The sequence below is a fragment of the Procambarus clarkii genome, chromosome 8 (assembly GCF_040958095.1).
Source record: "Procambarus clarkii isolate CNS0578487 chromosome 8, FALCON_Pclarkii_2.0, whole genome shotgun sequence".
Classification (NCBI taxonomy): Eukaryota; Metazoa; Arthropoda; class Malacostraca; order Decapoda; family Cambaridae; genus Procambarus; species Procambarus clarkii.
This window is the reverse complement of record NC_091157.1, coordinates 40,648,767-40,673,251: the sequence shown is the minus strand read 5'-3', so window position 1 is coordinate 40,673,251 and position 24,485 is coordinate 40,648,767. Positions and strand designations below refer to the sequence as shown.

Sequence of the window (24,485 nt, the reverse complement as noted above, 5' to 3'; positions counted from 1 at the left end):
TTAGGACAGGTCATGTCAGGTCAGGTTAGGTCAGATCAGGTTAGGTCAGGTCAGGTGGGGGTTGGGTTGGGTTAGGTTTAGGTTTAGGTGAGGTTAGGTGAGGTTAGGTTGGTTAGGTTAGGTTGGTTAGGTTAGGTTTAGGTTTAGGTTAGGTTAGGTTTAGGTGAGGTTAGGTTAGGTTTAGGTGAGGTTAGGTTAGGTGAGGTTACATATATATATATATATATATATATATATATATATATATATATATATATATATATATATATATATATATATATATATATATATATATATACACACATACATACAATTGACGATCACAAAACACTGATCATTTTTATGCGAAAAATCCACAGAGAATTGTGAAAGTGAACGTTTTGGCCTGTTAAAGCCTTTGTCAACACCAGACTAACTAGAGAAAAGAGAGAGAGAGGATACAGGCCAACACCTGGAACATGACCAACCCATCTCTAGGGAAAGAATTAACCAGAAACAGGTATAGCTTAGCTTATAATGTTCAAAGAGGATTAAGCGGTCAGAGAATAAGGATGAAAGATTAAAGAAAAGCCTCATGAACACACAATATATGAATATAAATTTGTAATGAGGCATTGTAAGCCTCCTTATCAGAGTTTTTTCTTAAACTGTTGTGCAATATTATAACTTAAAAATGGATCAAGTTTGTACATACCAGTACTAACATTAAAAAGATTTGGACACTGACTGATTAGAGCAGACTCAATCAAATTCCGTTCCACGAAACAACCACAATTGGTAATGCTTTTCGCCCCATTCCAGTTAATAGTGTGATCACACAAACTCGTGTGTAGATACAATGCACTAGCTGTTTGGGCAGTTCTAATACTATAAGCATGTTGTGACAACCGCAATTGTAAGGACTTTCCTGTTTGTCCAAGGTACACAAACTCACAATCATTGCAGGGAATCGAATACACACAACCTGCTGTATCAGGGGAGTTTTTTTTATTAAATTGGACTTGATCGTACTATTAGTGAACACCAAATTGATATTAAGTTTCATAAAAACCAGAGACAGTTTTTCAAGTTCACTCGCATAAGGTACCACCAATGAGTTAATAATTTCTGGTTTCGCTTTGGGGACATGATTATAAAACGTACGATTAGCTTGTTCGAACGAGCAATCCAAAAACATCTTAGGATATTGTAAACTCTTCCCAATTTCATATATTTTAGCAATCTCTTCATCAAAAAACTCAGGGCTGCATACCCTCAAAGCTCGAAGAAACATTCCTGAAAATACTGCCTGTTTAACTTTACTATGATGATTTGAATAAAAATGAACATACGAACCCACGTTGGTAGGTTTCCTATACACATTCAATTTGAACTTTCTAGTGACTCTATGAATCATAATGTCCAAAAACGGAAGAGTACCATTCTCCTCAGTCTCACAAGTGAATTTTATTGAAGGTATCAAAGAATTAAGTTCATTAAGAAAAACTATCTGGTCTTTGTCACACGGCAATAAGCATAAAATATCATCAACATACCTAAACCAAACTACATTAGCAGGAATAATTCTGGATAAGATTTTAGTTTCAAAGAACTCCATATACAAATTGCTCAAAACTGGGGAAAGGGGATTGCCCATCGCCATTCCAAATGTTTGTTTGAAATTTTTCCATTAAAACTAAAATATCTGTCTTTTAAACACAATTTGGTAAGTTCCAATACTTTATTGGTCTGCAAGCTCAAATTATATTTGGGCAGTTCCTCACGTAGAAATTCTAACAAATCATCAACAGATACTTTAGTGAATAAAGAGGTCACATCGAAACTTATTAGTTTAAAATCAAAATTTAAATTCAGTGTGGATAGCTTATTAACTAAATCCACATTGTTTGTTAAGTGAGAGTTGGAAATAGTACCAACTATAGGGGACAAAACTTTTACTAACCACTTAGAGAGTTTATAAGCCGCCGAACCAATTGAACTAATAATCGGCCTTGCCGGATTATATGGCTTATAAGTTTTTATAAGACCATACATGTAAGGTAGAGAGGGAGATCGACTTGTTAGCCTAGATATCAACTCTTTATCGCCTTTACACACAGTTTTGAGAGTTTCGTTAAAATGTGCGATCACTTTTTCAGTAGGATCTCTGTTAATCAATAGATAAGTATCCCTGTCTTCCAGGAGTAACTCCATTTTTCGGACATAGTCATTCTTATTCATAATAACTACTGCATTTGACTTATCATCCTTGGTAATGTGTAATGAACCATCTTTTTTTAGATTTTTGAGAACATGAACAAATCGACTTGGACAATTAGGAACAGAATTGTTAAGTAAAACACCATACATCATACCTTTGCACACAATAATATCTTCAACTGAGACATTGCTATACTTTGAGATTGCTGAAACCTTTGGCAATATCTACATAATTGACTGTTCCGTTAGATGTGGCAAAGCTCAGGCCATATCCTAATGCAGTAATCGTGTCATTATCAAGCTGTCTATCCGAGAGGTTTATAACAAAATCCCGGTTGGAGTGTTTATTCCAGTCACTTTGTTGAATAAGTTTCTTTAATTTGAAATCAAGTTTAGTACTCACCTTTCTGTAGGTAGACCTTTTTTTTTTTTTGAGATATATACAAGTTGTTACATTCTTGTACAGCCACTAGTACGCGTAGCGTTTCGGGCAGGTCCCTGGAATACGATCCCCTGCCGCGAAGAATCTATTTCTCATCCAAGTACACAATTTACTGTTGCGTTAAACAGAGGCTACAGTTCAGGAATTACACCCAGTAAATCCTCCCCGGCCAGGATACGAACCCATGACATAGCGCTCAAAGTATTATAACAGTAATCCATCACACACCGGTTCCATTCAGGCGAAATGGCTTGGAGAAAAGCGTACTTATATTTATCTACCACTTTAAAACATTCACGAACTTCTAATTTATGTAAATCGATGTTTTTCATAAGCACAATGCGGGGTATCTCATCAAACGGTCGATCTGACAATTTAAGAACGCTGTTGGGTAATAATGAACGGGGAAGCACTTGTTCACTGAGGCATTTTCGAAGAAAATGATTCTGGTTAACATTTTATACCTGTTTCTGGTTAATTAAAGCTAAGCGACATCTGTTTCTGGTTAATTCTTTCCCTAGAGATGGGTTGGTCAGGTTCCAGGTGTTGACCTGTACCCTTCCTCCCTCTCTCCTCTAGTCAGTTTGGTGTTGACAACGGCTTTAATCAGGCCGAAACGTTCACTTCCTTTCACATTTCTCTGTGACTTTTCCGCATAATATATATATATATATATATATATATATATATATATATATATATATATATATATATATATATATATATATATATATATATATATATGTCGTACCTAGTAGCCAGAACGCACTTCTCGGCCTACTATGCAAGGCTCGATTTGCCTAATAAGCCAAGTTTTCATGAATTAATTATTTTTCGACTACCTACCTAACCTAACCTATAAAGATAGGTTAGGTTAGGTTAGGTTAGGTAGGGTTGGTTAGGTTCGGTCATATATCTACGTTAATTTTAACTCCAATAAAAAAAATTGACATCATACATAATGAAATGGGTAGCTTTATCATTTCATAACTAAAAAAATAGAGAAAATATATTATTTCAGGAAAACTTGGCTTATTAGGCAAATCGGGCCTTGCATAGTAGGCCGAGAAGTGCGTTCTGGCTACTAGGTACGACATATAATATAATATAATAATATATATATATATATATATATATATATATATATATATATATATATATTATATATATATATATATATATATATATATATATATATATATATATATATATATATATATATATATGTGTGTAAGTACGCTTTTCTCCCAGCCATTCCGCCTGAATGGAACCGGTGTGTGATGGATTACTGTTATAATACTTTGAGGTCTGCCTACAGAAAGGCGAGTACTAAACTCAGCATCAGATAACCTGGCTAAGGAAATTCTACCTGACACCCTGAGTGATGTAGCGGGGATACAGGACCCCCACTACACGGAATGCGACACGAAATGGGGTGCCATACCAGACCCAGCACTCAGACCAGCCATGCCGAAAGCCAAGAAACAATCCAGTTGGGACAGCCCCATTGTAGACAAAGAAGCCACAGCTTTGTTGGAGGCAGCAACAACCCCCAGTGATCGTGCACGCCTCACAGCTGTGCAGGCTCCCCATGCAGGGGACTTCCTTTTGGCAGTCCCTATGTCGGCGACAGGCACACGTCTTGATCCGCAGGAGCTCCGTATTGCAGTCGCCCTCCGTCTTGCTGCCCCTATCCACACTGTTCATAGGTGTATTTGCGTCGAGGCAGATGCTGACGAATATGGACTGCATGGCCTGCACTGTGGAAAATCTGGTGGTTGGCACACTAGGCACGACGAAGTCAATGATATCATTAAAAGAAGCCATGCCTCTGCTCAGTGTCCAGCGGAGAGAGAGCCCCACAACCTACTGAACCGTGACTCTGTTAGCTTTGCCGGCCGACCAGACGGAATCACACTGCGACCGTGGAAGGGTGGCAGACAGTTGGCATGGGACTATACTTGTGTATCCACCCTGGCAACCACATACATAAACCTCTCTGCCGGCCAAGCAGGAGCCGCGGCGACACGCAGAGAAAAAGACAAGCCAGCCAAGTACAGGCAATTAGATCATCGGTACAACTTCGTTCCAATAGGGTCTGAGACCCTAGGCCCATGGGGAGAGAGTGCAAAAAGGTTTTTTAAAGATCTTGGTTCCAAGCTCATTGACACCACAAGAGACCCTAGAGCAGCAAGTTTTCTCTTTCAGCGCCTCAGTGTGTGTGTATATATATATATATATATATATATATATATATATATATATATATATATATATATATATATATATATATATATATATACACACACATACACATATATGCCACAAGGTCTTCTCTAAGTACTCTTTATTTTCTTCTCCGAGGCTTAGTCAGCAGATTACATAACCAACTAGGAACGAAAACACGCTGGACCTAATATTCACGAACAATGATGAGCTAATCAGAGACATTACTGTCTCAGACACTACGTACTCGGACCACAAGCTCATTGAAGTGCAAACTAACATTAATAACGGTAGTAGGCCCAAGAGAAACAACAAGCGAGAAGGGCTATTCAATAAATTCAATTTTAATAATAAGAGGATAGACTGGGAGAAAATAAACAGGGAACTTACAAACATTCAATGGGAAAATGTTCTAAGAAATAAAAATCCTATACAAGGAATAGAAAACTGACTTCTGAAGCATATGAAGTCTGTCTGAAACATGTTCCTTTGAGGTAAGCCAGAAAGAGTCCCAATGTAGAAAGAGAACGCAGACGACATTACAAAAGGAGGAAGAAATTAATGGAAATGCTTAAGCAGACACGACTCTCCATACAAAGAAGAAATAACTTAAACAGGGAGATTGCAGAAATCGAAGAGAGACTGAAGCATTCCTATCAGACTGAAGAAAGGCAACTAAAACAGAAAGCAATTCAAGAAATAAAGAAAAACCCAAAATATTTCTTCACATATGCTAAATCAAAAGCGAAAACCATTGCCAGTATTGCACCTATTCGTATTAGTGAAGGTTCATACACTGAGAATGACAAAGAAATTAGTGAAATCCTAAAAAAGCAGTATGAGGACATGTTTAGCACTCTGATACTCAGCATAAAAGTGGAAGATTCGGACAATTTCTTTATGAATGATAGGCTGACAGGTAGATACCCCTCTCTGCTCAATTCTTCAGGTGTACAGAGGTAAAATATTACCAAATTCTTGTTCAGTATATCAGATACATTTAAAATATCAAAGTGGCTCATTTTGGGAGCGGTTGACATTTTACGGGACCCCCGTAACACACGCACGCACATACACACACACGCACGAATGCACACTTACGTTTGCAAGCACACACGCACGCACACGCGAAAACACACGCGCACACACACACACGAAAACGATAACAAATGCAGTGTTCCCACAGGACTATTATGTTATGAGGAAAGAGAGGGAAGGAAGAGGTGGGGGTGGTGTAGCTCTGCTGGTAAGAAAAGGCTGGGATTTTGAGGAGTTGGATATTCAGGGCTGTGAAGGTTTCAGTGACTACATAGCAGGTACTGTAACAAATGGAGGGAAAAAAATTATAGTCGCAGTCATATATAATCCACCACCAAATGACAGAAGACCTAGACAGGAATATGATAGAAATAACATGGCCACCATTAACATTATAGAAAGAGCAGCTTCTGTTGCTAGCAGGAATGGATCTGGACTACTAATTATGGGAGACTTCAACCATGGGAAGATAGATTGGAAGAACAGAGACCCGCATGGAGGACCAGAAACATGGAGAGCTAAGCTGCTGGACGTGGCAACAAGAAACTTTCTAAGCCAGCACACCAAAGAACCAACAAGAATGAGAGGAGAAGATGAACCAGCAATGCTTGATTTGATATTTACCCTAAATGAATGGGATATAAGGGAAGTTAAGATGGAAGCGCCCTTGGGAATGAGTGACCACAGTGTATTGAACTTTGAGTACCTGGTAGAACTAGGACTTATCTCCCCCCAAAAAGAACTAGGAATCAAAAGGCTGGCATACCGAAAGGGGAATTATGAACAGATGAGAAGTTTCCTAAGTGAAATACCTTGGGACACAGACCTCAGAGACAAGTCTGTACAGGGTATGATGGACTATGTTACCCAAAAGTGTCAGGAGGCAGTAAACAGGTTCATCCCGGCCCAAAGGGAAAAATCCGAGAAGCAACAGAAGAATCCATGGTATAATAGGGCATGTATGGAAGCGAAGAAACTGAACAAAAAGGCGTGGAGGAACTTCCGGAATAACAGAACACCAGAAAGCAGAGAGAGATACCAGAGAACCAGGAATGAGTACGTCAGGGTGAGAAGAGAAGCAGAGAAAAATTTTGAAAATGATATAGCAAACAAAGCCAAGACCGAACCAAAGCTACTACACAGTCACATCAGAAGGAAAACAACAGTGAAAGAACAGGTATTGAAACTTAGAACAGGCAAGGACAGGTATACAGAGAATGACAGAGAGGTGTGTGAGGAACTCAACAAGAGGTTCCAGGAGGTCTTCACAATAGAACAGGGTGAGGTCACTGTGCTAGGAGAAAGGGAGGTAAACCAGGCGGCCTTGGAGGAGTTCGAAATTACGAGAGAGGAGGTCAAGAGACACCTGCTGGATCTGGATGTTAGAAAGGCTGTTGGTCCAGATGGGATCTCACCATGGGTACTGAAAGAGTGTGCAGAGGCACTTTGCTTGCCGCTCTCCATAGTGTATAGTAAGTCACTAGAGACGGGAGACCTACCAGAAATATGGAAGACGGCGAATGTGGTCCCAATATACAAAAAGGGCGACAGACAAGAGGCACTGAACTACAGGGCCAGTGTCCTTGACTTGTATACCATGCAAGGTGATGGAGAAGATCGTGAGAAAAAACCTGGTAACACATCTGGAGAGAAGGGACTTCGTGACAAATCGCCAACATGGATTCAGGGAGGGTAAATCCTGCCTTACAGGCTTGATAGAATTCTACGATCAGGTGACACAGATTAAGCAAGAAAGAGAGGGCTGGGCGGACTGCATTTTCTTGGATTGTCGGAAAGCCTTTGACACAGTACCGCATAAGAGGCTGGTTCATAAGCTGGAGAGACAGGCAGGTGTAGCTGGTAAGGTGCTCCAGTGGATAAGGGAGTATCTAAGCAATAGGAAGCAGAGAGTTACGGTGAGGGGTGAGACCTTCGATTGGCGTGAAGTCACCAGTGGAGTCCCACAGGGCTCTGTACTCGGTCCTATCTTGTTTCTGATATATGTAAATGATCTCCCGGAGGGTATCGATTCATTTCTCTCAATGTTTGCGGACGATGCTAAAATTATGAGAAGGATTAAAACAGAAGAGGACTGTTTGAGGCTTCAAGAAGACCTAGACAAGCTGAAGGAATGGTCGAACAAATGGTTGTTAGAGTTTAACCCAACCAAATGTAATGTAATGAAGATAGGTGTAGGGAGCAGGAGGCCAGATACAAGGTATCATCTGGGAGAGGAAATTCTTCAGGAGTCAGAGAAGGAAAAAGACTTGGGGGTTGATATCACGCCAGACCTGTCTCCTTGCAGCACATATCAAGCGGATAACGTCAGCGGCATATGCCAGGCTGGCCAACATACGAACGGCATTCAGAAACTTGTGTAAAGAATCATTCAGAACTTTGTATACCACATATGTCAGGCCAATCCTGGAGTATGCAGCCCCAGCATGGAGTCCATATCTAGTCAAGGATAAGACTAAACTGGAAAAGGTTCAAAGGTTTGCCACCAGACTAGTACCCGAGCTGAGAGGTATGAGCTACGAGGAGAGACTACGGGAATTAAACCTCACTTCGCTGGAAGACAGAAGAGTTAGGGGGGACATGATCACCACATTCAAGATTCTGAAGGGGCTTGATAGGGTAGATAAAAACAGTCTATTTAACACAAGGGGAACACGCACAAGGGGACACAGGTGGAAACTGAGTGCCCAAATGAGCCACAGAGATATTAGAAAGAACTTTTTTAGTGTCAGAGTGGTTGACAAATGGAATGCATTAGGGGGTGATGTGGTGGAGGCTGACTCCATACACAGTTTCAAGTGTAGATATGACAGAGCCCGATAGGCTCAGGAATCTGTACACCTGTTGATTGACGGTTGAGAGGCGGGACCAAAGAGCCAGAGCTCAACCCCCGCAAACACAACTAGGTGAGTACACACATGTCCAGTCAGGCTAGAAGGGATTAACACCTTTCATAGAAAGGGGATAAAACCTCACTCATAATCCACCCCCTCTCTTACCCCTTCTCTTACCCACCTCTCTTACCTGCCGTAATCTGCAGACAACACCACACCTCTTCCACACCCCCATCCCACGCGCACACACGGTCTCTCTCTCTTGCTCTCTCTTTCTTGTTCTCTCTCTCTTGTTCTCTCTCTCTTGTTCTCTCTCTCTTGTTCTCTCTCTCTTGCTCTCTCTCTCTTGCTCTCTCTCTCTTGCTCTCTCTCTCTTGCTCTCTCTCTCTTGCTCTCTCTCTCTTGCTCTCTCTCTCTTGCTCTCTCTCTCTTGCTCTCTCTCTCTTGCTCTCTCTCTCTTGCTCTCTCTCTTGCTCTCTCTCTCTTGCTCTCTCTCTTGCTCTCTCTCTCTTGCTCTCTCTCTCTTGCTCTCTCTCTCTTGCTCTCTCTCTCTCTCTCTCTCTCTTGCTCTCTCTCTCTCTTGACAAGGGGCAAAATGGCAGGACGCAACAGGGACACAGGAAACAGCCAGAGTGACCAAATGAAGGAAATGTTAACCCAAGTTCTTGAGGAATTCAGGAGGGAGATGCATGAAATGAGGATTACAATTAACAATCTGCAAAGTGAGCTAGCATCAGCAAGGGAGGAGATCAAATCCCTCAGAGAAAAATAAAGAGACCGAGCATCAGATTATCATCTAAAGGGAAGGTGGGACTGTCACATTGGAAGGAAATGCCTCTTTACCTGAAACATTTGTGGACATACTGAAAAAGAGCTCAGAAGCAATGGCCACAGTGAGGGAGGTAGCCATGCAAGCTGCTACCTCACAGGAAGCAGCAGGGTGCACCACTCAGCTGCTGGAGAGAAAAAGATCAGTGGTAGTTGTAGGCATAAAAAAACAGGAAGGATCCAACAGGCAAGAATGAAATAGCAAGGATAGAGAGGCAGTACATGGGCTACTGAAGGGGTTACAGATGGAAGGGGCTGAACAAAACATTGAGAAGGTTTTCAGGTTGGGCTGGTACAACAAGGACAGAAACCGACTTGTAAAGGTGGTGTTTACAAACAAAACCACGAAGGAGGATATTCTCGAAAGGAATAGTCATCTGCAGCATGTGGAGGGATACAAAAAAGTATTCCTGCTGAGGGACAGAACGAAGGAGGAGAGAGCCAGGGCAGCAGAGGCAAGGAGGAAGCGCAGGGAGAGAGGAGCAAACCAGGAAATCACAGCCCCAACACAACACTCCTAGCGACAAGAGGGAAACCCAAGACCAGCATCCCAGTAACACCAGAGGGGAGGGCAACACCACCACCCCCCTCTGCATAGAAACCCTCCCTTCCCCTCACCCTACCTGCCCCCACCCAACCCATTCTGACCCTGTCACCCCTTCCCCATTCCCATCATGTCCCCCCTCCCACCTTTCGCCCCCTGTTTCCCCTCCCCCTTCATCCCATACCCTCCCTATCCCTCTTCCCCCCCTCACCCAGTATCCTCCATGTCCCCCCCTATCTCCTTAACCCACACCCTACCTGTCCCCCCTTCCCTTAAACCCCCACACCCCACCCCAAAATCCTCTGAGACCCTGCAAACCACCTCACAGATGTTCTCACCCACGGAACAGCTTCCCACACCAGCAGAATGCTTGCCAAGAAAGGGACAATAAAATGAACAGAAGAAAGTTAGCTTCAAGGTAATGTACACTAACATAGATGGAATTACAAATAAAACAAGTGAACTCGGAGAATGGGCACTAGAAGAAAACCCAGACATAATAACACTCACAGAAACAAAGCTAACGAAAACTATAACAAATGCAGTGTTTCCACAGGGCTACTATGTAGTGAGGAAAGAGAGAGAAGGGAGAGGAGGAGATGGTGTAGCTTTGCTACTAAGAGAAGGTTGGAGTTTCGAAGAGATGGTAATTCAGAACTGTGAAGGTTTCAGTGACTACATATCAGGCACCATAGCAACTGGAGGACAGAAAATTATAGTAGTAGTCATATATAATCCCCCACCGAATGACAGAAGACCCAGACAGGAATATGATAGAAACAACTTGGCCACCATCAATATAAGAGAGAGAGCAGCTTCTGTGGCTAACAGGAACGGATCCAGACTACTAATCATGGGAGACTTCAACCATGGGAAGATAGATTAGGGGAACAGAGACCCACATGGAGAGCTAAGCTGCTGGATGTGGCAACAAGAAACTTTCTAACTCAACACGTCAAGGGACCAACAAGAATGAGAGGAGGGGATGAACCAGCCTTGCTTGATCTGATATTTATCCTAAATGAGTCGGGTATAAGGGAAGTTAAGTTGGAAGCCCCCTTGGGAATGAGTGATCATAGTGTATTGAGCTTTGAGTACCTGGTTGAGCTAGGAATTATCACCCCAAAAAAGAACTGGGAAACAAAGGACTGACGTACCAAAAAGGAAACTATGAGGAGATGAATAAATTCCTATGGGATATACATTGGGACACAGAACTCGGAACCAAGTCCGTACAAGACATGATGAACTATGTCACCCAAAAATGTCAGGAGGCTGTAAGCAGGTTTGTCCCAGTCCGACAGGAAAAAACAAAGAAGCAAAGGAATAATCCGTGGTTTAATAGGGAATGTATGAAAGCAAAGGAGCTGAACAAAAGGGCATGGAGGAAGTTCCGTAATAACAGAACACCAGAAAGTAGAGAGAGATACCAGAGAACCAGGAACGAGTATGTTAGTGTGAGAAGAGCAGCTGAGAAAAGGTATGAAAAGATATAGCTAATAAAGCCAAGACTGAACCAAAGCTACTACACAGTCACATCAGGAGGAAGACAACAGTGAAGGAACAGGTGATAAAACTTAGGGTGGGCGAGGACAGGTACACAGAGAATGACAAAGAGGTGTGTGAAGAACTCAACAAAAGATTCCAGGAGGTCTTTACAATAGAACAGGGAGAAGTCAGGGCGCTAGGAGAGGTGGCAGCAAACCAGGTGACCTTGGAAAGGTTCGAAATTACAAGTGATGAGGTCAAGAAGCACCTATTCGAGCTGGATGCGAGAAAAGCTGTTGGGCCGGACGGAATCTCACCATGGGTACTGAAAGAGTGTGCAGGAGCACTTTGCTTGCCACTCTCCATAGTGTATAGTAGGTCACTGGAAATGGGAGACCTACCAGAAATATAGAAGACTTCTAATGTAGTACCAATATACAAAAAGGGTGACAGACAAGAGGCACTGAACTACAGGCCAGGGTGTGTCCTTAACTTGTATACCATGCAAGGTGATGGAGAAGATTGTGAGAAAAAACCTAGTAACACATCTGGAGAGAAGAGACTTCGTGACAACCCATCAACATGGGTTCAGGGAGGGTAAATCTTGCCTTACAGGCTTGATAGAATTCTATGATCAGGTGACAAAGATTAAGCAAGAAAGAGAAGGATGGGCGGACTGCATTTTTTTGGACTGTCGGAAAGCCTTTGACACAGTACCCCATAAAAGGGTGATGCATAAGCTGGAGAAACAGGCAGGAGTAACTGGTAGGGCGCTCCAGTGGATAAGGGAGTACCTAAGCAATAGGAAGCAGAGAGTTACAGTGAGGGGGTGAGACCTCAGAATGGCGTGAAGTCACCAGTGGAGTCCCACAGGGCTCTGTGCTTGGACCTATCCTGTTTCTGATATACGTAAATGATCTCCCAGAGGGTATAGACTCATTCATCTCAATGTTTGCTGACGACACCAAAATTATGAGAATTATTAAATCAGAGGAGGACTGCTTGAGGCTTCAAGAAGACCTGGACAAGCTGCAGGAATGGTCGAACAAATGGCTGTTAGAGTTTAACCCAAGCAAATGTAATGTAATGAAGATAGGGGTAGGAAGCAGGAGACCAAATACAAGGTATCATTTGGGAGATGAGATACTTGAAGAATCAGAGAGAAAGACTTGGGGGTTGATATCACGCCAGACCTGTTCTCTGAAGCTCATATCAAGAGGATAACATCAGCAGCATATGCCAGGTTGGCTAACATAAGAACGGCATTTAGAAACTTGTGTAAGGAATCTTTCAGAACATTATATACCACATATGTAAGACCAATCCTGGAGTATGCGGCTCCAGCATGGAGTCCATATCTAGTCAAGGATAAGACTAAACTGGAAAAGGTTCAAATGTTTGCCACCAGACTAGTACCCGAGCTGAGAGGTATGAGCTACGAGGAGAGACTATGGGAATTAAACTTCACTTCGTTGGAAGACAGAAGAGTTAGGGGGGACATGATCACCACATTCAAGATTCTCAAGGGAATCGACAGGGTTGATAAAGACAGGCTATTTAACACAAGGGGCACACGCACTAGGGGACACAGGTGGAAACTGAGTGCCCAAATGAGCCTCAGAGATATTAGAAAGAACTTTTTTAGTGTCAGAGTGGTTGACAAATGGAATGCATTAGGGGGTGATGTGGTGGCGGCTGACTCCATACACAGTTTCAAGTGTAGATATGATAGAGCCCAGTAGGCTCAGGAACCAGTACACCCGTTGATTGACGATTGAGAGGCGGGACCAAAGAGCCAGAGCTCAACCCCCGCAAACACAACTAGGTGAGTACACTGCACCCCGCCCACACTGCACCGCGATACTCAACAAGTGTCTACTGATGCCGGCTCTAGTACTGTTGACCCACCCCATAACGGTGACAGTACCAGCAACGCCCCTGACAACACACAACAGTCTGAGATAACAGTTAAAGAACAGTTGGCAGCCTTGCAAGCGCAGGTAGCAGAACTGACTGGAATTATACAGACGCTACGTCAGGCTCCTCCACAAGAGATACAACAGCCTCCATGCTGCTGTGTCACAGCCGTGACCCGCGCTGGTAAAGGTTCCTGTGGCGGTGGTGACGGCGGCGGCGGCGGCAGCGGCGGCGGCAGCGGCGGCGGCAGCGGCGGCGGCGGCGGCGGCGGCAGCGGCGGCGGCGGCAGCGGCGGCGGCGGCGGCGGCGGCGGCGGCAGCGGCGGCGGCAGCGGCGGCGGCGGCGGCGACGGCAGCAGCAGCGGCGGCAGAGAGGAGAGCGACAACAGAGGCGGTGGCAGCGACGTCGTCAGTCAACTCAGGGATGACAACAGTGATAGTGACACAGAAACATTAACAGGAAAAGGAAGTCGACCTGCATCAGGATATTTTAAAATGATTCATGTCCTTAAGGAACGCGCCAAGTACGAGAATGAAAAAGATAATATTCTGCGTGACAGTAATTATGCCATACGACTTACAGAGAGCATTCACTCGCGGACCATCCCGAGTTGCTCAGTGATCAAGAATCTGATGATGTCACCAGATGTTAATGACGACACCAAACGCCAGGTTGGTGTGGCTCTTTACGTCGTAGAGTCACTTATTGACGCATTGTGTAAGTGGGACGAGGACAACAATGGGACCACCAGTCCCAGGGAGGAACAACACCAAGACGATGGCTGCTGTTGACACAAGAACCATTAGGTTTCTCAGTTGGAACATTCGTAGCATCAACAAAAGACTGAATGATCTAATTGCACATGTTACCAGTAACAACATAGATATTATTGCTATACAGGAGCCCTACACGTCCAACATGATAAACAAAACCCCACCAAAGATCAGAGGGTATGCATCCTATAATAACAGTAACGCCACAGGCCTATTAACATACGTCAGAAGTGATTTACCGCACATTCTTGTGAGCACGTCACACAATGTACACACACAGTACCATCACTTTCATGTACAAACTACAGCAGGCCACTTTTCATTCCTGAACGTATATGCCAGAAGCCAGAAACTCAATGTAGCATTGTTCCCAGATCTAGACAATCATGGGACAATATACATGGGAGATTTTAATGCTAGACATATTACGCTGGGAGACATTACTAACAACGATAATGGATGCAAATTTATAAAATATGTTTATGACAACAGATTAACTGTGTATACTACGGATACCCAAACTCATTTGTTGGGAGGCAGACTTGATTATGTAATGGGTAGAAACCTTGTGCAAGATAGGATGGAATGTTCGTTGGTAAATCACTTGGTTAGTGGACACTATGCAGTTTCTGCTTCCTATGAGGTACAGTGTGATGTACCTAATAGGCATCAGTGACGGAAAATGAATATTCCATATGGCTTGCATGACCACTTTATTAATTGTATATCAAAATGGTATCAAGATTACACAATAATGAATGTAGAAGCCTTCTCCAGAGATCTCGTTGATACGATTACTACCTACTATGACACATGGGTGTGTTGGGGAACAGGTCGTAAGCCTAGCAGAAGTGGGCAACACCTACCACCACCCAAGTGGGTCCTTGACCCCGTATTTGTTAAAGAACATGAACGAGTAAAGCAACTTGGAGATACGTACAAACGAACCAAAGCACAAGGTGACTTGCATGCATTTCTAGTTGCAAATAGAGAGGTGAGAGACATGAGCAACGTCATACGTAATAAACATTGGGAAGAGTTCCTACAAAGTATAAATGAGCAAACAACACGTGTTGAAGTTTGGGAAAAGATACGAAAAATCTCTAGAAGCAGCCCAACCAAACCGCTGCACCACAGCCCACTAGAACAAGCAAACATCCTCCTTGATCAATGGGCACTAACATCGAGCTACGACTCGCTCCCAATTAACATACAGCACAAACTTGATGACACACGCCCCAACAGACAACGAACCATCAATCTTGCCTGTACAGCTATCGACGTGTCGGACCTTAATGATGTAACTGAATGGGAATTAAATCATGCACTAAAGATGGGAAAATCAACTGCTCCTGGAGAGGATGGTATTACTTACAGTCTACTGAGATTAGTCTCACACGTACCAGGTAATCCACTATTAGTGTTGTACAGAATGAGTTTACGTGAAGGAGAATTACCTGATGCTTGGACAAAGAGTGTCATTGTTCCTATCCCCAAACCACACTCAGATAATTATAGACCCATATCTCTAGCATCGTGTGTTTGCAAAGTGCTTGAACGTATTGTTCTTAACCGACTCATGTATCGTATACAGGGGCACCTGTCACCTCAACTGTTTGGATTTATGCCTGAGCTCAGTACACAACCCTGTTTTGCTGAGTACTTCGCACATATTGAAGCTTCCCCTCAAACAGTCTTCATCGACCTAGCAGCAGCTTTTGATACAGCAAACAGAGAAATCATACTGGAACAGCTTGCCGAGCTGGGAATACAAGGAAAATTATTGAAATTGATAAAGGGCTATTTGTCTAATCGAACAGCATGTTTTGTTTAATGGTGTTAAAAGCACAGAGAGCAAACACTTTGAACTGGGAACTCCACAAGGAGGGGTCCTCAGCCCCTTGTTGTTCAACGTTCTGATGCATAAACTTATTAAAGATCTTCCAACTAATAATGAAGACACTGTCATTTGTTATGTTGATGATATATGTTTACAGGCTGCCTCCGAGCCTAGAATGCAAGTTCTGCTCGACGCTTTTGCTACCAGAGCTGAGGAATGTGGCCTCCTTATCTCTGTACAGAAAACTCGTGCCCTCATTCCATGTGGTATTCCACCACCCAATTATCATATAGATGGGCGAGCACTTGAGAACTGCGAGTCTTACAGATACCTTGGTGTCCCCATTAACGACCCTGGGTACCTTTCTTCTCTCAAGAGGAGACTGTGGGAGAGATTGAAGCCCTTGCGGGTCCTTGTTGGTGTCAATCATGGACTTAACGTGAGACTTGCTAAAATGTTTTATGTATCATTTATACGCTCTGTGATTGACTACAATGCTCTACATCTCACACTGTATACTGACAGAGCTGAAATCTCTTGAAACCTTGCAAAATGAAGCTATGCGTCTCATCCTTGGGGCTCCAAAGTTCACGAGAATAGTTAATATGAGAGCAGAGTTAAAATTACCTACCATAAGTGAGAGAATTTTGTCTATTAGCACAGTTTTCGGCGTGAAGGCATTGAGTAGATCTAGACAACACATGAAGTTTCAAGCTAAACTTTCTAATATGCTGCACTCACCTGAGGTCTATATTAGAAGAACGAAATCTGATTATGTATATTGGTTCTACAAGGTAGCCAACTCCATCAAAATATTAAATATGTACCCAACTCAACTAATGATTAATCAGCCAATTACTCCATGGGATAACTGGGATCTATCAGTTGATTTTGTAAATGCGCCCAAGAAAGATAGTGTGCAAACTACATTATTAAAACAGTTAACACTGAAAAGCATCACTGAAAGTACTCAGAGTATGGGTAACGATGTTTATCAGTGCTATACCGACGGCTCTGTAGAAGGTGGACGATGTACCGGATGTGCATGTAACATATTTGAACAATCTTCTCTCGTACATACAGCAATGAAGCGCGTCAATGACTGGGCAAGTACAACTCAAACCGAACTTGCAGGCATATACCTTGCCACTGAATTTTTAAAAGACAAAGGCAGTGGACTTATATACTGTGACTCGCAGAGTGCACTCCTGGCACTGAATGCACATAGTAGTGACACCCAGAAAATAGTCAGTGATATTCGAATGAATGTTTTAGCTGCTAAAGAAAACAGGTTTGAGATTAAATTCCTATGGATACCATCACATGTTGGCATCTCAAGGCATGACACTGTTAATATGCTTGCTAAGACAGCCTGCAGAAAACCAGTGGTAGAAATTGATATGGGTATTTCATTAGCAGTGACAAAGAGAATACTTAAACAAATATCTAATGCAAATCTCACCGACCTAACAATTTCACAAAGACCTGAAAGTTGTAGCATTAAATATTATGATAGATATCGTGAGGAGGCATTCACATATGGGACTAATAGAACAAGAACCCGGCAATGTGATGTTATAGTGGCCAGAATACGCCTGGGATATAGACGTATCTGGCAGCTTTCTCAAAACCCAAATGTCGAGTACACAATGTGTCAACTTTGTGAAAGAGAAAACATGCACTCTCTTGAACATTATATTGTAGAATGTCCCATACTGACTGACTTTCGCCCTCCTGGGCTAAGGTATGCTGAACTCTGTAATTACTATATGAGTACTGGAACACTTGATGATATATTGGACTTGTATCCAAAATTGACCATGTAATATATCATTTATTCAATGTATATATATGATATAACTATATAACCTGAGCTTGTAAAAACACCTTCCTCACCTTCAGTGATTAAGTGCTTAACTGCACACTAGTTTCTTTATCAGCTATCTCACCCTGTCAGAGTAAATGAGACAAATGTATGTGAATGCATGTGTGTGTGTATATGTATGTATATGTATGTGTGTATGTATATGTATGGGTATAAAGTATATATGGAAGCTGATCAGAATTACATTTCACCTTTGTGAATGTACATTAATGACACTATGTAAAAGACACATCAAACACTTTATGTAGGGCATACGTAAATCTGTGTATCTATGTATTTACGTATGTAGGTTAGCTTAGCATTTTAAAAGCACCGAATCACCTTCTGTGGTTGAGTGTTCAATAAACCCTTGAACTCTATGTTTAACATTTCTCTAACCCTGTCCATGGAGGACAGAAGAAAATGTATATATGCTGGTTAGCATTGTAAATGTGTGGCCACGTCTGTGGTAGAAAAAAAAACACTGCACCCCGCCCACACTTCACCGCGCCCACACTGCACCCCGCCCACACTTCACCACGCCCACACTTCACCACGCCCACACTGCACCCCGCCCACACTTCACCCCGCCCACACTGCACCCCGCCCACACTGCACCCCGCCCACACTGCACCCCGCCCACACTGCACCCCGCCCACACTGCACCCCGCCCACACTGCACCCCGCCCACACTGCACCCCGCCCACACTGCACCACGCCCACACTGCACCACGCCCACACTGCACCACGCCCACACTTCACCACGCCCACACACTGCACCCCGCCCACACTTCACCACGCCCACACTTCACCACGCCCACACTTCACCCCGCCCACACTTCACCCCGCCCACACTTCACCCCGCCCACACTTCACCACGCCCACACACTGCACCACGCCCACACTTCACCACGCCCACACTTCACCACGCCCACACTTCACCACGCCCACACTTCACCACGCCCACACTTCACCACGCCCACACTTCACCACGCCCACACTTCACCACGCCCACACTTCACCACGCCCACACTTCACCACGCCCACACTTCACCACGCCCACACTTCACCACGCCCACACACTGCACCCCGCCCACACTTCACCCCGCCCACACTTCACCACGCCCACACTTCACCACGCCCACACTTCACCCCGCCCACACTTCACCCCGCCCACACTTCACCACGCCCACACTTCACCCCGCCCACACTTCACCACGCCCACACACTGCACCACGCCCACACACTGCACCACGCCCACACACTGCACCACGTCCACACACTGCACCACGCCCACACACTGCACCACGCCCACACACTGCACCACGCCCACACACTGCACCACGCCCACACACAGCACCCCGCCCACACTGCACCCCGCCCACACTGCACCCCGCCCACACTGCACCCCGCCCACACTGCACCCCGCCCACACACTGCACCCCGCCCACACTTCACCACGCCCACACTTCACCACGCCCACACTTCACCACGCCCACACTTCACCACGCCCACACTTCACCACGCCCACACTTCACCACGCCCACACTTCACCACGCCCACACTTCACCACGCCCACACTTCACCACGCCCACACTTCACCACGCCCACACTTCAGCACGCCCACACTGCACCCCGCCCACACTGCACCCCGCCCACACTGCACCCCGCCCACACTGCACCCCGCCCACACTGCACCCCGCCCACACTTCACCCCGCCCACACTTCACCCCGCCCACACTTCTCCACATCTTACTGCAGGAGTCGCTGTTGTCACCGAGGTGTGTGGCGGCTGCGAGCACGGAGAGTTCCTGTTAATCTATCACATACCTCTGTTAGGCCTGATAATGCACATACATTTTAATGAAGCATTAACATAAACAAGAATAAGCCATTAACTTCAGACCAGGTGACAAAAACCTCCATGCCAGAGTGGTCCTCAGGCATGGCAACAGCCAGAGTGGTCCTCAGGCATGGCAACAGCCAGAGTGGTCCTCAGGCATGGCAACAGCCAGAGTGGTCCTCAGGCATGGCAACAGCCAGAGTGGTCCTCAGGCATGGCAACAGCCAGAGTGGTCCTCAGGCATGGCAACAGCCAGAGTGGTCCTCAGGCATGGCAACAGCCAGAGTGGTCCTCAGGCATGGCAACAGCCAGAGTGGTCCTCAGGCATGGCAACAGCCAGAGTGGTCCTCAGGCATGGCAACAGCCAGAGTGGTCCTCAGGCATGGCAACAGCCAGAGTGGTCCTCAGGCATGGCAACAGCCAGAGTGGTCCTCAGGCATGGCAACAGCCAGAGTGGTCCTCAGGCATGGCAACAGCCAGAGTGGTCCTCAGGCATGGCAACAGCCAGAGTGGTCCTCAGGCATGGCAACAGCCAGAGTGGTCCTCAGGCATGGCAACAGTTTAAGACGGGAGTCCACTCTCACGGGACAATGACAGCCACTTGACTCTGTGGCACTCAATATTATAAATCAAGAATGGCACTCTATAGAATCTCCAGGTGCTCAGAGTGAGTTGGAGTGCTCCCTGTTTTATCCGTTTGGTGACTTCTGTTTACTGGAGCACGTGAGATATTTAGATTCTGGATCGGAAGCAGAGTTACTGTTGGCAGTCGCTGTGGTGCTGTGGTAGTACGCTCGACACACAAGCTATATCGACCGAGCACCCGTTCTTAACTGCTCGCCTCTGCACACTCAGCGATAAATATAGGTTATTTACCTTGTTATATACTGGTTAAAGGATCGAGTTCCAGGGAAAACTAGTAGGATAAGGCTGATGAGGAGCTGTGGGAAGGAAAAGGTGTAGCCTGATAAAATAAATTTTCTTCCCTAGTACACACTTGGAGAAAATGTGCAGATCAATTTATCAAGTTGTTTACATAATACATAAATAATTTGAATTTATTTGTGTACATATAGAAGTAAGTTTTCTAGAAATTTACAAGCATAGATTGAGCAATAAACATGAGAGCGATAATCTATAAATAACTTCTGCCTAGCTTTGGTAAATAAACCACACAAAATTAACTAATATGTAATTTACATGTAAAATTGTTTCCTGCTATGTTGAATTAAGAGATCATTTAGCACATTTCGACGAGGAGATACATTATCACTTGTAACTTCAACAATTTGCATGTGCATCTTGTCAGAGGGGAGCTCTGGCTGGGCCTTGTGGCGCCCTCTGAAGCTCCTGTGTTAGAATACCAAGTGTGAAGACAGCATAGGTTCGTTGAGAATGACAAAATTAATGTTGGAAAGTTTCCAACACTAATACATCATTTCTTGTATTATAACACATCATCATTGTATTAACCCATAGTAATTACTAACACTACTAAAATGTAGATTTAATTCAATTAATGTTTCTATTACTAAGCAATATATTTGCCTAATTCTTCCTAGTCAGAGTGACGACGTGAGGAACGACAGGATAAAACATGAATCTCTCCACATTTAGTTGCATCTAAACAAAGTTTAATTATATTCCTTTACTAAAGATAAACGTTTATTTAGTTTATTATTTACATAACATATTATTGCTTACTGAACTCGTTCATTTAGGTGTATTAATAACAACAGTGGAAATTATTTTAGTATAATACGATTTATATAAAATTTCTTAATGCAGTCTTAATAAGCTGACTTGCATTGTGCAAAAATACACTAATACATTTATTAGTGACGTAAGCACTTGTCACCAGTCCTTACTTCCCTGATTAATTATAAGTAAAATAGAATACATTAAGCTCGAGAATACTTTGAGCGGGCTGCGCATGCGTATTGCAGCCAGGGTTGAGGGAGGAGAGGAGAGAGACGCCACTTGTGTGGAAGACGCCATATTAGCAGCGTGCAAGGGAGAAGCACTCCCTAGTGAGGTGTGTTCTGAACAGCGCCTGCGCCCACTATTACCGCCATTGCCTTTAATTGGCCTGAAGATCGGTCATTGCCTTTAATTGACCAAGGGCGCATTCTACTCTTGCTCTGAGACCTGAAAGAAGGCATCTTCAAGCAGAGGGCTTCGCGAGGTGTGCACGCGTCCCTGCAAGCGCCAGCCATTACATCGAGATCACGTGGTCGTACAACATTAGTTGTTTAATTACGCGTCTACAAAAATAGTTTCGTCCCGCAATTAGTCGTACACAGCAGTGAACGTTAGGGATTGGCAGACATGATACCGGCTGGCCTAAGTGTTCCAACACGTCTACGTTTAGTATATATTGTAGTTTGATGCATCATTCTATAGATTATTACTGTGGGTAGCCTGTCGTTAGGATATACGACGACCACAAACACAACGTTAGTTTCTTTCAATGTTATTCTCCAATTTCAGTGAATATTGGAATAATTTTCTAGCCTAGTCAAATGTTACTCAAATTTCCATGATTACAGCGTGTAGGCGAGGACGAACCAAGCATTCCTTCCTCCACCTACGATGTTCACCACTGGTTTTTCTTCCTTATTTGGACGATGTGATCACGGCTACGAGTAGTGAAACGGGTTTAGTGAAGTCGTCTTACAGCTAAGCCACAACTCCCATTTCGTAGAATATTTTGACCGTTACCATTATTATTTCTAATATGTACTTTTGATGCATATAATATTCAAGAGGAGTAACATAATTGAATAGTTTATTGCTCAGTGCTCAATAAGTTTGCACCTAGTATTTTCTATGATTTGGTAATATTTTATAGATTTGATCATTTATTATCTTATGATCTTTTAGAATCTACATTTAATTTCGGATTCTATAACTTTTACTATCATCATTAATGAACTGGTGACGAACCGCACTAGTTCCTAGATATATATGAATTTCTAGTAATACCCCCCAATGTTGATGTTTGAGGATTTTAACTCAATTATTATTACAGTTCATTCATGCTCTTCAAATAATTGCTAAATAATCTAACATCCATAGGCATTGGTTCCACAGTGTCAGTCTTATAATCTTTTATTCGTTTTCCCTCATTTCTGAAAAGTGGGTGCTCCTTCGAGTATACTGATTTTCTTAATTAAATATTCTTACATTTGAGTTGATCCCAGATACCCAACAATCAACACTGTGAATAAACAATACGCCAATGAAATACTTCCCCAAAATGCCCACCAATCAGCTTCTGATATGTAGGAGTTGTGAATAATGCTTCTCATAAAAAGGTTAGGCTGAGAAAATATGAATGGCTGAACTGTGTGTAGATACAGTATATTGTGGAAAAGGCTCTTAGCTTAAAATTTCATCAATGTAATCTTAGAAACTACATGCTAAGATGATTTAAATTTACTAGGTTAGGTTAAGTTCTCTTATCATATGATACATTTCTTAATAAACCTGCCCCCTTCCTTTCCAGCCCGTTGTCGTCGTGAGACTTGGTGGGCGGCGGCCGGAGTGTGTTGCTCCATGGGACAGTCCCCTCTCCCTTTGAAGCCTTATGCTCTGCTGCTGTCTTAACAAATTGTGCTAGAAATCTTTTCCTTTTCCTTATGTTCCATTTTTCTCCCTTCTCTTCACCTTTCTAATTGTTATTTCCCACTGACCTTTTGCAAGTCTTGATTATTCTTTTGAATATCTTCTGTTTTGATGCCCGGGTGTTTGGGGAGGCACAGTCTCTCACCCGTAGAATCAACGCTGGTACCCAATGTAGCGAGCAGGGGGATGCTTTTATTGTCAATCCTCCTTTCGTTACTGAACCCGATCTCGACGGACTGACAGTTCTTAAGGTTAAGGTGGCGATTGTGGGGCGTATACCCACGATGCACCCCTAGGGGGGCCCCCTGCCTGTCTCTTGTTGGGTGTCCTATCCTTTAATTGTGGCTCCATGCTGGGGTATAGAGGCTTATTCATGAATGACCTCGTTTCTATGCCGATGAATAATGATGTTCTTATAACTTCTGAGGCTCGTGGGGTGGGCGACCAAGCCCCCGAGTCAGACTGTGTTGGAAGACCAGACTCTGTAGCCCCCGCTACATTGGGCCCAGACCAAGCTACTCCTCTGACCCTCCTGACTATCCCCTCTGCTTCCCTCCCACCTCTGTGTTAGGGATGAGCCCAAAGTCCCCTGTGGTGACCACCTCAGCAGCTACTTCTCTGATTGTGACAACTGCCCCTTTCACCCCCCCCCTCCTCTCACTGGGGATGCTCGGTACTGACTTGCCTACAGACGCCCTTGCACGATCCTTTCCAGTGCTACTACGTTCAACATCTTGTTTGGTCCTGCTTCATGGACTAAATATTTGATCTCACCCATATGAATTCTACTCTTCCTGACGATTTCTTCCTCCATAAACACCTTGTTGATTTAGTAGATGCCTCCTCTGTTACTTTTAACCCCACCCGATTTGGTACACGAGTCATTGCTGCTCCTTCTCAGGATGCAGCAACCCGCTTAGCTGCATTGTCCAGCATTGGAGAGACCCCTGCTAGGATCTCCAAAAATGCCCGGTTAAATGCCAGTATTGGCACTGTTCTCCTCC

The 24,485-nt window shown here is 43.9% G+C and overlaps 1 protein-coding gene across 1 annotated transcript; it reads left to right on the top strand.

Annotated features, from left to right (window-relative positions):
* Window positions 1-14,065: 14,065 nt before the first annotated feature.
* On the top strand, window positions 14,066-20,448 carry LOC123759845 (uncharacterized). The gene is made up of 3 exons (XM_069320266.1): window positions 14,066-14,092; window positions 18,485-19,792; window positions 19,921-20,448. The coding sequence occupies exons 1-3, from the start codon at window positions 14,066-14,068 to the stop codon at window positions 20,446-20,448; spliced, it is 1,863 nt and encodes a 620-aa protein (XP_069176367.1).
* Window positions 20,449-24,485: the final 4,037 nt, after the last annotated feature.

Coding starts and splice junctions, on each gene's coding strand:
- LOC123759845 (XM_069320266.1), top strand. CDS start 14,066: ATGAAAAAGATAATATTCTGCGTGACA. Junction 14,093..18,484: donor AGATAATATTCTGCGTGACA/GTAATTATGCCA, acceptor CGTCTGTGGTAG/AAAAAAAAACACTGCACCCC. Junction 19,793..19,920: donor GAGTCGCTGTTGTCACCGAG/GTGTGTGGCGGC, acceptor ACTTCAGACCAG/GTGACAAAAACCTCCATGCC.